Source organism: Malania oleifera, chromosome 12 (assembly GCF_029873635.1).
Source record: "Malania oleifera isolate guangnan ecotype guangnan chromosome 12, ASM2987363v1, whole genome shotgun sequence".
NCBI lineage: Eukaryota > Viridiplantae > Streptophyta > Magnoliopsida > Santalales > Ximeniaceae > Malania > Malania oleifera.
This window is the reverse complement of record NC_080428.1, coordinates 71,373,088-71,386,738: the sequence shown is the minus strand read 5'-3', so window position 1 is coordinate 71,386,738 and position 13,651 is coordinate 71,373,088. Positions and strand designations below refer to the sequence as shown.

Below are 13,651 nucleotides of genomic sequence, written 5' to 3'. Positions count from 1 at the left end.
AAATATCTGTTGCCTCGAATTGACGACTTGTTTGATCAGTTGTAGGGCACTTAGGTCTTTTTGAAGATCGATCTGCGGTCCGGGTATCACCAACTGAAGGTGAAAGCAGAGGATGTATCGAAGACTGCTTTCCGAACTCGATATGACCATTATGAGTTTTTGGTTATGCCATTTGATTTAACGAATGCACCTGCAACATTCATGGACTTGATGAATAGGGTGTTCCATGAGTACTTGGATAAATTCGTGGTGGTGTTCATTGATGACATCTTGGTGTATTCGAAGAGTCCAGCAGAACATGATGCTCATCTTAGAGTAGTCTTTCAGGTACTTAGAGAGAAGGAACTTGTTAGCTTTGGTGCAATCCCAAGAGGGGGGTGAATTGGTATTTTAAAAATTTGTTCCCTGGGTCAATCCACTAATCTAGCAACAATATTACGCAACCTGTGGGCAATCTAAGTATGTATGAAATTGCAGATATGATATATAAACCAAATTCAGTACATGCACTACAATTTCAGTATTTCTCAACAAGATACAATATCATGTCAATCAGATACTCTCCCATCAAGTTCTCTTAATATTTACATTGAGGATCTAATAAAAGTGGCTTTTTCTCATTCTAAAAGATATGATGCTATGAAAAATGAGAATCTAGATAACCAATGAAATAGGTGAGAATGGTTTGTTTTATGCCATTTTTTTGTTTGGTTTGTTCATCAATATGCCTTTCGGTAGCGTTGTTTTGGAACTAGATCATCATACAATCCATCCATCAAGGGAACTTGATCACCCTATCTTCAACCTTGGAATTGAACGTAAAAGAGAGAACATGCAGCATGATCAAGTGCTAGAAACAAATATATCTAACTCGGTTGCAAAAGCTCAAGCTAGCATTTTTAGGGGCGACAAATGATCTCATAACTATTTTGGAGATGGATCTCCCCCCATCCACATTAAGTTAGTCACCCAACTGTTATGTTTGTGTATTTATTTATTTAGTTATTAAGCATTATGTGGGAATATGATACAAAAAGCATTCCTGTGTTGGAGGGAGTTGTGGCAACTACTAATCATAACACGCCAGCTACTCGATTTAATAATGCACTAACAATGACTACACACACTAGGAGCATGATGGTTTTTCCAAAGAAATTCAAAAATAAAAAAGAAGACCCAAGGTACTTTTTATAATGACTAGCTAGCAGATAGTGATATACACTATAGTCTATTTAGACTAGCAGCTAGCAATACTGTAGTCTTTTTATAAAGACTAAAATGTACTGTAGTCTAACTTTAGGTCTTAGCTCTGCTTATGCGTGCTTCTTTGACGAATCCACCTAGGCTATTTTATATGTTAAGAGTTAGGAATATTTTTATGCAAAATATCTCATATGGCTTACATACACGAGTTTGTGTTTGAGTCATTCAATGCGTCATCTTCGAGCATAGTAACTATGGGGTTGAACAGTGGTGCTGACCTGTATTATGGCAATAACAGGGTTTGCTTGGAAGAGTTTTCCCTTTCCTTTTGTTTCCCTTTCTCTTGTGAGATTAACAAATTGGGCAACTCCATAGCCAGTCAAATTTATCTCCAACAGTGTTTGTGTGTGTATTATACAGGCATAACTGGCATAATTCCGACCCTTATGAATGTCACATGAGACCTGAGATAGTTTCTGAAATAACAATTTTTTTTTTTTTTGTAAAAGAGGGCGACACGTTCTTTCTTAATTTTATTAATAACTCTCACTTATGATAAAAAAATATCATGAAAACAAAAGGACACTTGGAACTTACAAATAACCAATAAAACACCTCATGCATCAAACTAAACAAAAGAAGAAAACAATACTATATTAATACCAAAAGGAAACCAACTAAACATACCTCATATAAACCGTATTCATCTTATCCAATGTATACAAACCTTTGATAATTCTAGGAAGTTGACTACTATTTATAAACAAACTATTCCTCCCCATGACACTTTGTCGAACCAATGCATCTGTCATTTTATTCCCTTCTCTATAGAGATGATTTATCAAAAAATCTACACCCTCAAAAACACCAATAAACTGCTCCCAAAAATCTCACAAATACCATAAAGAGCATTTACTGGATCTTATCCAATTTATTATAATATTCGAATCACATTCAATGTCAATACTGGTATGACCCAATTGTTTACAAATCTTTATTCCTTTCATCATTGCTCTTAATTCAGTTTCATTATTAAAATACGAACCAAAATATTTTGAAAAACCAAAAATAAAAGAATATGTACAGTCTCTACGGATGCCACCCCCCCTCTCCCAGCCAGCCCTGAGTTCCCCAAACTGCTTCCATTCAAATTTAGTTTCAACCTCCCTTGCCTCTATTTCTGAAATAACATATGGCATGCATATTGTTGCCATTTGGCACACGAATTTTCAACATACATCGTCTCTGCTATAATTATTGAATTTTATTACCCAACATTTTAAAAATATCCAGCATTACAGGACGCCATGCAAAATGATATTTTTGCTACAAAGAATTGTACTATCATTCAAATGCTAGGGATTAGGGAAAAAAACAAAAAAAATATCGGTCATGGAAATGCCCACAACACAATTGATTTTTTTACAACTTGTACATGATTCCAAATCCAAAGTTCAAGCTCCATGCTTTCTAAGGAGCATGAGTCGCATGCCTTTGTTGGGGGGAGGGTGTTACTCTCCAAGTGAGGATAAATCCAAATATGAGGGAGTATTGAGTTATCATTTAACTTCCTGCTATCCACCTTCTTTGGATCTTGTCTACGCAATTCTTCATCAGGTTTATGCTACAAAGAGATGACATTAATCTGCAAGTCACCATTTGGACCTCTTGAAGCTCTAATATGTTGCATAGGCAGGACCAATGTATTTACATGACATTCAAGTTGGCAGTGGGTAAAAACTAGAAAGAGATCTCAAATAAAAACTGTATATATTATCTAGAACAACACAACATGACAAGTCAGGTTCATTCACTTGGTTCAATTTGAGGCCTAAGAGGTACCCGTGATGCCACTTCCGATATTAGATGCTCCCAAATCCACACAGCATGCAGGGGAATCTATGTGGCACAACTTCAAGGGAGGGATGCGCATGAGACATCATGAAACAGTGTGTAGTCCCTAGAGAATAAAGGCAGGTTGACAGTAAGTGGGTGTGAAGTGACATAAAGGTTAAACCAGATAGGAGGTAGAAATTCTATGAATACCTGGCCCTTCTGCTATGGCACCTTGGCTTGCTTGCAGTGCTAGTTACTTCCATGGGATAAGACTGATGATATAGATTTTGCTGATACAGATGCTGTGGGGCTGACAACGTCTCGATCTACATGCCCAAAAGTAGCTTTCCCACTCAACATCTTAATAGCTATTTGAGCAACCTCAGCAAACCAGTCATCCTCTGGCAATACACTGCCAAAGCAAAAGATTTTCACTTATATTGTATGCTTAGGAAAGAAGCTGATAATTATGAGTTTTTTACCAAAATATGTGTATTTGAAATTCGAAATACTAACATAGGGTAATTTTCAAACTATTTACAAGTCTAGGCTAATCCACATCTTGAATATGTGGACAGCCCCGGCCCAAGTCAACTCATTTGGTGCCAGTCTTTCCAAAGGAAGTTCACACAGTATGAGCATAGACAAAGAGTTTAACCTAAATTGGTTAAGAAAAAACAAGAAAGAATCAAATATATCCAAATGAAAAATTAAATAACATTGACTTTTTGAAAATATGTTTCTAATGGACTACAGTTTTGCCCCTCCCTTTTTTTTTTTTTATTGGCATACCTATAAGGATCTATTCCAGTTGCAGCAACTGCATCAAGAGCTCTATTTATAATGTTTTTAATAACTTGATGTAGATGACGAGATAAGTAGCGGCCTTGGGATGAGAAAAGTATGACAAATTCCATATCCAAATAAAACTGCACAAGAACCAATCAAGTACTTAAATTTTCAATCACTTGCATGGAAAAAATATTAAAAATACACGAGAATAAGAATAGAGAAATTATTGTTTCCTTCAATGCTACCTGTTGAAGGCCAAGTGGGCCCAATCGGTTTGGCCCAACCTCAAACTCTTCCCAAAAGCTTTCATCATCAGAAACCCACAAGATGATTGTTTCAGTGAGTCTCATCAACAGAATGGTCGCAAACCTTTCCCTGCCCACAAACATGTCTGTTGCAATGCTCGCCATCCGAGTCAATTTCGCAAAAAGTTCCTGAATTGGGATATGGTTAATGATGAATTGTAGAAATATGACAAATGCCTGGTTTCACAATAAAGCAGGTGATCATGCGAAAAAGCAGCGCTAGAACCTGCAATTCTAATTCAGTATGATTCCATTACATAGAATACTCTGATACCACATGCACTATCAGATACATGAAGACTTGGTTGAACGTTGAAACAGATATTATATATTTATCAATAGAATGTGACATATAATGGCAAATACCAGGCCAGAGCATGACAACCATGGTTCAATCTTGAATTATGGGGATCGTGGATGTTCAAAATGCAACAAGGATGCTCGTAATTTAGCACTATTTTTTATGCATACATATGTTTTTTTATCAAGCAGTGACATCTATGTCAAGCGTAAGTTTATTTTACCTTTTTGATTCCTATCATCCTGATTCCTAGCTCAAAGCTAATATTGAACAGAACAAAACAACTCAAGCATTTTGAACTTGCAATACATAATAGTTACCTGAAATATAGGAGAAGGAAACCATTCAGGCTCGTATGTGCTTCCATCCATACTTGTGTACATCTCTGCAGTCAGACGAGTATCACCATCTTCTGTGAAGATGAGTTCAAGAGCATGCTGTCGGCAGAAGCTGTCTCGCAACCTATCAACTGAGCGCTGAAGGCGCTTCTTCCATTCTCTTTGTTCTGGAATACGGTTTTGCCTATCTGAAGCTCTTCTATGGGGGTCGTCAATTCTATTTGTCTGGTGCAAGGGTGAAAGTTTCATAGCAGCACGAGGAAGCAACTCATCTGCTAGCAATGATGCATTAGCTAGCAAAGCTATCTGCTGGGCTTCAGTCTGTGCCACTCTAACAATTTTAGCCCTGGAACCTTCCATGTTCTCTTCATTCACCATTGAACTTGGCAGTGCATTAACCAGAAGATTGACATAGGAGTTGAAAACTTGTAAAAGACCTTCCAGCGTCATGCCAGCCAACTGCAAGGTCTCAAGGGGGCCGACTTCCTCAAACATTTCCTGAATAAAATTCCAAACATAATGCAATAGTGAATTCAGAACACTGAAGAACATGCAGTTAAGAGAGAAAAATTAGGAACTAACTGAAGAACATGCAGTTAAGAGAGAAAAATTAGGAACTATGTCCACTGAAATTTAACTTAATAGGTGCAATCAGACGCACAAAGCCCCCAACATTTATATCCAATATATCATACAGCTGCTCTAAAGAGCCAACTGTTTGCATAAACAGGAGAAATGACATCTAAATTAAAAATAAGGAATCGTGTGTATGCGTATATGTGTAAATGAGCAATGAAGCGATGAAGAAATTTATGCTTCCAAGAGGAAACAAATTAATCATACCTGAACCAATGAATTGAACCTGTGAGCACTGCTCGAAAGCTTTGGCTGGGATGCAATCACACTACCGAGAGATGTTGTACTCAAACTACGTGTGCCTAGTGGGGGATAAGCAAGCAACCAATCATCCGCAGCAGCTAGTGCTGCACTGCTCTGTTCAATCCTTTTTAAGTTGGCATTCAATGCCTGTTCAACACAAGGCTTAAAGAACTTCAAAAGTACAGGAGAAAGGGCCAATCCGCGAGCTTCCAGCAAAGAACAATGACCCAAGCATACTTGAACACACTCAGCAACAGCCCTTAGACCACCTGCAGCAGCTAACGAGGCTAGAGAATGTCTCTTTACAAGAAGGGCAAAAGCCTCAATCTGCTTCACAGCCCAAGTTACGAGCTCAGATGTATACGCAGGCTCTTCTTCAAAAAGGGCCAAGGAATCACTTGCTGCCTGGGCAATGGTAGAAAATAGAAGCTGTGAAAGGGAAGCAGTATGTGCTCCCCCATATAAAGTGTTTGATGGTCGAAGATTTTGCATATTACATTGCAACATCTGGTAATGAGAATTAAGTAGCAATGAATGGGCACGGGGACCATCCCCGAGTTGTTTCAGAGCCAGAACAGCTGAACGAAGCTCACCACCTCGAGTTGAAGGTTGGCATGCAGTCTCTGCCAGCTGATCTGCTAATTTTTGTCTCTGTTCTGTGATAGCATTCTCCAATGACAAGAATGCAGCTGGGGTCATTGTTTGCCGTTCTTTAGCTTCTTGAGCTACACTTTCCCCTTCATCTAGAGCAGCCAAAGCTTCATCCACCCTTCTCTCTGCCAATAAAACTTCAAGGGTATCCATAAATTCTCCCAACCATTTTTCTATCTTGGAAGGTTCCCTGTTTCCAGTAGCAGAGATCTCCCCTGCTGTTGAATGCTCAGGACCAGTAGACGAGGAGTCAAGACGGATTCCTTCAGCTAAGCCATGAACTAGAGCTGCCTGCGTAGAGAGGAGATTCCTTAGAGAAAGTAGCTCCCCTTCAAGATCTGAAATCTCCTTTGATGTGCTGCAAATGCAAAGAACATAGGTAGTTCACATGTCATGTAGCATGCCTGGATATACCGACACAGCAGTCATGATTATTGATTCAAAAACAGAATGCTTGTGATTCAAGAAGAAATTTTGACTAAAATTATAAAATATCTAGGATCCAGTTGTTAGAAGTTCAGGATAGAGGGGAAACTGAACTAAAAGAAATTTTTAAGTATGACATAAACTTGGAGCTTTTTTTTTTTTTTTTTGACAATTGTATTTAAGAACGACCACAAAAAGATGTTTGGGCAGATTTTGCTGAACGTACATTAGAAATGTGTAACTCTATAAAGGTAATAGTGCAACTGATTTTCCCCGATAGAAAATGAGAAATGGAAAACAGTGTCATTTATGAAAAATTACATCTTTTACCCAGTTCTCTAAAAGGTATTCTTTTGATGGATAAATTGGGTCTTAATTCCTTTTGTCATTAGTTCATCCTCTTTATTTTTGTTTGGTTGATTTAGATTTTTTGATTTTTTGATTTTTTAATTTTAGTTTATTTTATTATTTTTGTTTTTGATAGGCCTATTTAGAATTGTTTCTTATTTAATTTTGCTTGAATTTGTACTTCTGTTTTGGTTGCTTGTTGGTGTTGTTTTTGGGAGGCATTTAATCTTCTTTTTTTTGTCTGTAATCTCTCAATGCTTGTTTTGTAATCACAGTATCCCTCTGTCAAAAGTGAGAATATATATATATATATATATATATATATATATATATATATAATTGATTCAAAAACACCCCCAAAAAAAAATCTCTTTAGAAATCTTGTAAAATATATTGTAAATATAATGAGTTTGACCACAACTAATACAACCAAACATGTGACCATACATATGGTCTTAAATATCCACAAAATTGTTAAAACTTCTGTTGAAATTTCTGCCTTTCACCACCCTTGAAACCAAAATGGCGGTCAATTTCTGTTTTACAAAATTTCAACAAATCATCCGAATAACGAAATCACTAAAACTTTAGCAAAATTTGTCGAAATTTTAACTATAAAATGAAATTTCCTTGAACTTCAAATTTGAGATTCAAAACTCAAATTGAACTCTCTCTTAATTTTTTTTTTATTTTTTTATTACAAGAAGGATATGAATTATAGCTCTGGCTTTTGAAATTATATGAAAAACTAAACTTGGAAATTAGCTACAACAATTATATTTGATACCTAATTACCTTATATGCAAATATTTGTATTTGTATAACAAATAATATCTAACAGATTTTATGATTTCAGTTATATTAATAAAAATTGTTTAATAGGATTACGGCTTTACACTTATTGCATACCAGTCCTTCATGTATTGATTTATAATATTTTAGTTTTAAATCATGCATTAATGTCTATTAATAGTTCCTACAATTTCATGAAAGAAGTCCATGTTTTACTACTAATTTCCATCATTTTTTAAAGTCAAAATGACATCCACATCCAAATTGCAATGTGGAAATTTTCCATACTTTTGAAGTCTTGGAACATTAACTGAAATCAAAATTTAAGACCTTGCATGGACAAAATCTGATACTAATGCAACAAGACCGCAAATTTCAAAAAACAAGGACACGGTGCGGCAGGGATACTTTAGTTAATTAATTTTTAAAAATAAATAATTAAGACCTTACATGGACAAAATATGACATTGATGCAACAAAACTGCAGTTAAGTAAGTTTTTAAAGAAATATTGGCATCACTAATCAATACCCTAAGAAGGGGAGCTTAGACACAACGGTAAGGTTGTCGCCCTGTGACCTGAAGGTCACAAGTTCGAGGCGTGGAAACAGCCTCTAGCAAAAATATAAGGTACGACTGCGCACTATAAACTCATTATGATCCGCCCCTTCCTTGAACCCCGCATACGCGGGAGGTTTGTGCACTAGAAAACACAAATGAATTGTCCCCAACGGCAAGTAGTAATCTAGCAAAAATACAGGAAAACACAAAAGAATTGTCAGGCCATCTCAAGAAGTGTTAGGGCTGGGTCTAGAAATGTGTCAGCCTGTGTTGGAGTCTTGTTAGAATGTTTAAAATTAATTTAATCTTATTTCTAAGACGTGTAAAACACCGATACTTAGACGTTCTTGGAGTGTCAGTGCTTCCTAGTAGACCTCAACAAGAGGGACCAAACAGCAATCCAACAACTAGACTAGTTTTTGCAGAGTAGCAACCAACAATACAAACTCAAGAACCAACATAGCAACAAAATTGCAAATAAACCAGACCCAAACCAACAGATGCGAAAACTACTCACCACAGATCAGTGCCTAGATACTGTGAAGAAATATCTGAATGAGGAAGAGACAGCTAAGCGAGAGAAGAAAAAATTATGAATCTTATTTCTGATAATGCAATATTACAGCCACTGAAATATATATATATATATATATATATATATATATATATATGAATATGAAAAACTAACAAATTAAAAGAATAACAAACTGAAATAAGTTACAATGATTTGCTGTAAACAAATGGAATCACAGCTGGCAGCTAATCTGTTTAACACTCCCCCTCAAGATGGATAGGATTGAGTATGAACATCAATTCACCCATCTTGGAAAGTAATGAAGCAAAGGAATGAAGTCCAAGAGGTTTTGTGAAGATGTTTGCTAGCTGATTTTGTGAAGTAACTTGCAAAGTCTTGATAACACCAGCTTGTAATTTTTCCTGAACTATATGGCAGTCTATTTCTATATGTTTTGTTCTCTCATGGAATACTGGATTAGCAGCTATATGTAATGCTGCTTGATTGTCACAAAAAATCAAGGCTGGCTTTGTATGTTCAATCTTTAAATCTTTAAGTAATGAAATCAGTCAAGTTACTTCGCAGACGGTAGTAGCCATGGATTTATATTCCGATTCTGCAGATGATCTAGAAACTGTCTTCTGTTTCTTGGATTTCCATGAAACTAAAGAATTTCCCAAGAAAATACAGTAACCTGTGACTGATCTTCTAGTTTCTATGCAACCTGCCCAATCTGAATCACAAAAGGCCTTCAACTGCAAGTTTGAAGAAGCTGAAAAAAACAGACCTTGACCAGGAGTAGCTTTAATATATCTCAACACTCGATATGCTACAGTTAAGTGAGGTACCCTTGGCTTGTCTATGAACTGACTTAGAGCTTGAACCGCATAGGATAAATCTGGCCTTGTAATGGTTAGATACAACATCCTCCCAATTAATCTTCTGTAGGCAGTGGGATCTTCCAGTAAATCCCCTTCTTCTGTAGTTAACTTCAAGTTTTGCTCCATAGGGAATTTGATTGTCTTAGAGCCTATATAACCTGAATCTTTAAGAATGTCCAAGGCATATTTCCTTTGACAGATGGAAATGCCTCTTTTAGACCTTGCTACTTCTATTCCCAAGAAGTACTTCAATTCTCCTAGATCCTTAATTTTAAATTTGTCATGTAGAAAGTGTGTCAAATTCTTAAACTCCTGTAAATCATTTCCTACCAAAATCACATCATCTACATATACTAAGAGAGCAGTGTATGACTCACCATTACCCTTAGTGAAGAGAGAATAATCTGCAAGTGACTGTTTGTAACCAAATTCTGTCAAAGAAGTGGATAATTTGGAGTACCATTGTCGTGATGCTTGCTGAAGCCCATAAAGAGACTTGTTTAGCTTGCATACAATATTCTCCCCCTTGCTATCAAATCTAGGAGGCACACGCATATAAACTTCTTCATGAAGATCTCCATGAAGAAAAGCATTATTGACATCTAACTGATGGAGATGCCAGCCTTTGATAGCAGCAATGGATAGGATGCAGCGAACACTAACCAACTTAGCAACAGGACTGAAAGTCTCTGTGTAGTCCAAGCCTGCTTGCTGTGTGAAACCTTTGGCCACAAGCCGAGCTTTGGGCCTTTCAACAGTGCCATCAGAGTTGAACTTAATTTTGTAAACCCATTTATTATCAATAGCAACTTTCCCAGAAGGTAACTCAGTCAAGGTCCAAGTGTGATTGTCTTCTAGAGCCTTGATTTCAGCAGCCATTGCTTTCCTCCATTCAAGATAAAGAGCTGCCTCTTTATAAGATTGAGGTTCAATGAGATTGGTAACCGAGGACACAAAAGCTTGATGAGCAAGAGAAAGATTGGAAGTGGATATGTAAGGATGAATGTCACGAGGACAACCTGGACCAACAACAGTGGCAGAGCTGGAATGATTTTTCAGAGAAGGCAGAGAACAATGATAATCCTGGAGATAGGAAGGGGATCGAATTTGTCTAGAAGATTTTCTCAAAGGAACAGAAGGAATAGAAACGTTGAAATCAGTTGGAGAATCAACAGAAGCTTCAATTGGATCTGATGTAATATTGGATGTGGGAAGATGGAGTAGATGTGAATGAATTTGGACTGACAATGGGAGTAGAAGAAGATGGAAAAGACATAGAGGTTGATAGAATGGGATGAGGAATATCAGGGGAATTATTATTTGAAAATTTCTGGAAAGGAAAGATACGCTCATGAAACACAACATCTCGAGATATGAATATTTTTTGAGTGTGTGGATCAAACAATTTATAGCCCTTTACAGAATGAGGATAACCAACAAATATGCAAGACTTTGCTCTGGGATCAAATTTGGTCCTACCATGTGAAATAGTAGATGCAAAACGAAGACAACCAAAAACTTTAAGATGAGAGTAACAAGGAATTTTATGAAATAACATCTCAAAAGGAGATTTGTTATTAAGAATTGGAGTAGGTAATCTGTTAATGAGGTAAACCGTAGTCAAAACACACTCATCCCAAAAATGAAGAGGTAAATTGGACTGAAATCGAAGAGATCTAGCAACGGCAACGATGTGTTGATGCTTTCGTTCAACAACACCATTCTGCTGTGGTGTATAAACACAAGATTTTTGATGAACAATGCCTTTGGAAATAAAAAAATTAGGCATGTGAAACTCTGCACCATTATCAGTACGTATGGCTTGTACAGTAGTATGAAACTGATTTTCAACAAAAGTAACAAAAGACTGCAAGTAAAAACTAGCTTGTGCCTTAGATTGCATTAAGTATAACCAAGTGCATCGGGTATGATCATCTATAATGGTCAGAAAATACCTTGCACCATCAATTGATTTAGTAGAGAAAGGTCCCCAAATATCACAATGCACAAGTTGAAAAGCTATTGAACACTTATTATTGCTGTTTGAAAATGACAACCTCTGCTGTTTAGCAAGAGGACAGATATTACAATGACCAGAATTTGAATCTTTTATTTCAGGGACAGATTTATGCAGCAAATCTAGTCTAGGCTTGGATGGATGTCCTAATCTATAATGCCAGACATCAAAATCAGAAGTTTTGGCAAGAAATGAAGCAGGTACAGTGAGGAAGCTATTATTATTGAAAGTTGTATTAGAAACTGACATAGCTGAATGTTTATTGAGGAGATGATAAAGACCTGCCTTCTCTTCACCCAATCCAATCATCCTCCATTTTTGTAGGTCCTGTATGAAGCAATATTTTCCATGAAAAATGATACAACAAGAAATGGATTGAAGAAGTTTACTAGCTAAGATTAGATTATAAGCAAAAGAAGGAACAACAAGAACATCAGTGAGCAGCAAATTAGATGTTAAACGAATTGTTCCAATGTGTGTAACAGGAACAAGAGCACCAGTAGGCAATTTCACAGATGTTTTGATGGAAGTTGTTATGGTAGTAAGAGAATGGACAGAATTTACCATATGATCAGTGGCTCCGGTGTCAATAATCCATGTGAGACTAATTTGCTTTCTGCCTTGAGTGCAAACAGCAGATGAACAAGAAGGAATACCTGTCATTGTAGAGAAGAGATGATCTTCAAAAAAAAGATCTTGTACTGTGGGTGAAAGGTCCAGTAACTTGAGCAACTGAAGGCTGTGGCTGTATTTCAGGTGAAGGATGCATGATTTCCATGATCTGCCTAAGTTGTTCTTGAGTGAATGGAAGTTGCTGCACTTCACTGGATTGCTCAGTGTTGGTTGTCAAGATTACTTGATTTGCTGAAGGAGCATTGTGCTTGTACCTTGACTTATAACCTGGAGGATACCCATGTAATTTGTAACATTTTTCAGCCATGTGTCCTAGAAGTCCACAGTGAGAACACACAGGTCTGTCTTTCTTGCCATAACTTTGCTTATTCCTTTGATTTCCTGTAGCTCTTCCTAACATAGCAGGTGGTTCAGTAACAATCACTGAACTAATCTCCCTTTGCCTCTCTTCTTGCACAAGCAATGCAAACACCTTGTTTATAGGAGGTAAGGGATTGCTTAGAAGGATTTGGCTTTTAATATGACCATATGACTCATTCAGGCCCATCAAGAATTTCATTACATAATCTTGATTCTGATAATCAACCAAGATTTTCAAAGAAGCAGGAGATGTTTCAGGAATTGGTCTGTAACTCATCAGTTCTTCCCACAAAGACTTTAATTGTGTGAAGTAATCAACAATATTCATCTGACCTTGTGTCAAATTAGAAATGGATTGCTGTAGCTGAAAGATCCTAGGTCCATTAGTCAAGGGAGAAGCGATCTTCAAGTTCAATCCATATATCCCTCACTAATTTAATGAACATCACACTGGCATAGACATCGTCAGACAGTGAATTGAGAATCCATGATTTCACAGTGTCGTTACCTCGTTTCCAAGTGGCATAATTCACATCAGAAGAGAGAGGAACTTCCAGAGTTCTATCAATGAATCCCAGCTTGTTTTTGGCGCTCAGTGCCATTGTTACACACATGCTCCATGTCTGAAAGTTGTCTCGAGTAAGAACCTTATTTACCAGATGCAGGTTTGGACCATCACTGCTTTGAAAGTAATAAGGATTTGAGCTCGGATCAACATTGGAATTGACAAGAGAACAAGAAGTATCCGAAGGAGTTGCAGAGGAAGCCATAAGAGAAGAAATTCTCTAATTGCTCTGATACTATGTGAAGAAATA

General features: G+C 36.9%; 1 protein-coding gene across 1 annotated transcript in view; it reads right to left on the bottom strand.

Annotated features, from left to right (window-relative positions):
* Window positions 1–3,288: 3,288 nt before the first annotated feature.
* The window catches only part of LOC131144600 (exocyst complex component EXO84A), a 29,044-nt gene continuing 18,681 nt past the window's right edge, over window positions 3,289–13,651 (bottom strand). The window contains exons 3-7 of the mRNA XM_058093331.1: window positions 5,619–6,663; window positions 4,758–5,273; window positions 4,077–4,265; window positions 3,832–3,968; window positions 3,289–3,451 (exon numbers count right to left, since the gene is read on the bottom strand). Coding sequence (XP_057949314.1) covers window positions 3,289–3,451; window positions 3,832–3,968; window positions 4,077–4,265; window positions 4,758–5,273; window positions 5,619–6,663 — 2,050 coding nt within the window. The remainder of the gene's footprint in view (window positions 3,452–3,831; window positions 3,969–4,076; window positions 4,266–4,757; window positions 5,274–5,618; window positions 6,664–13,651) is intronic.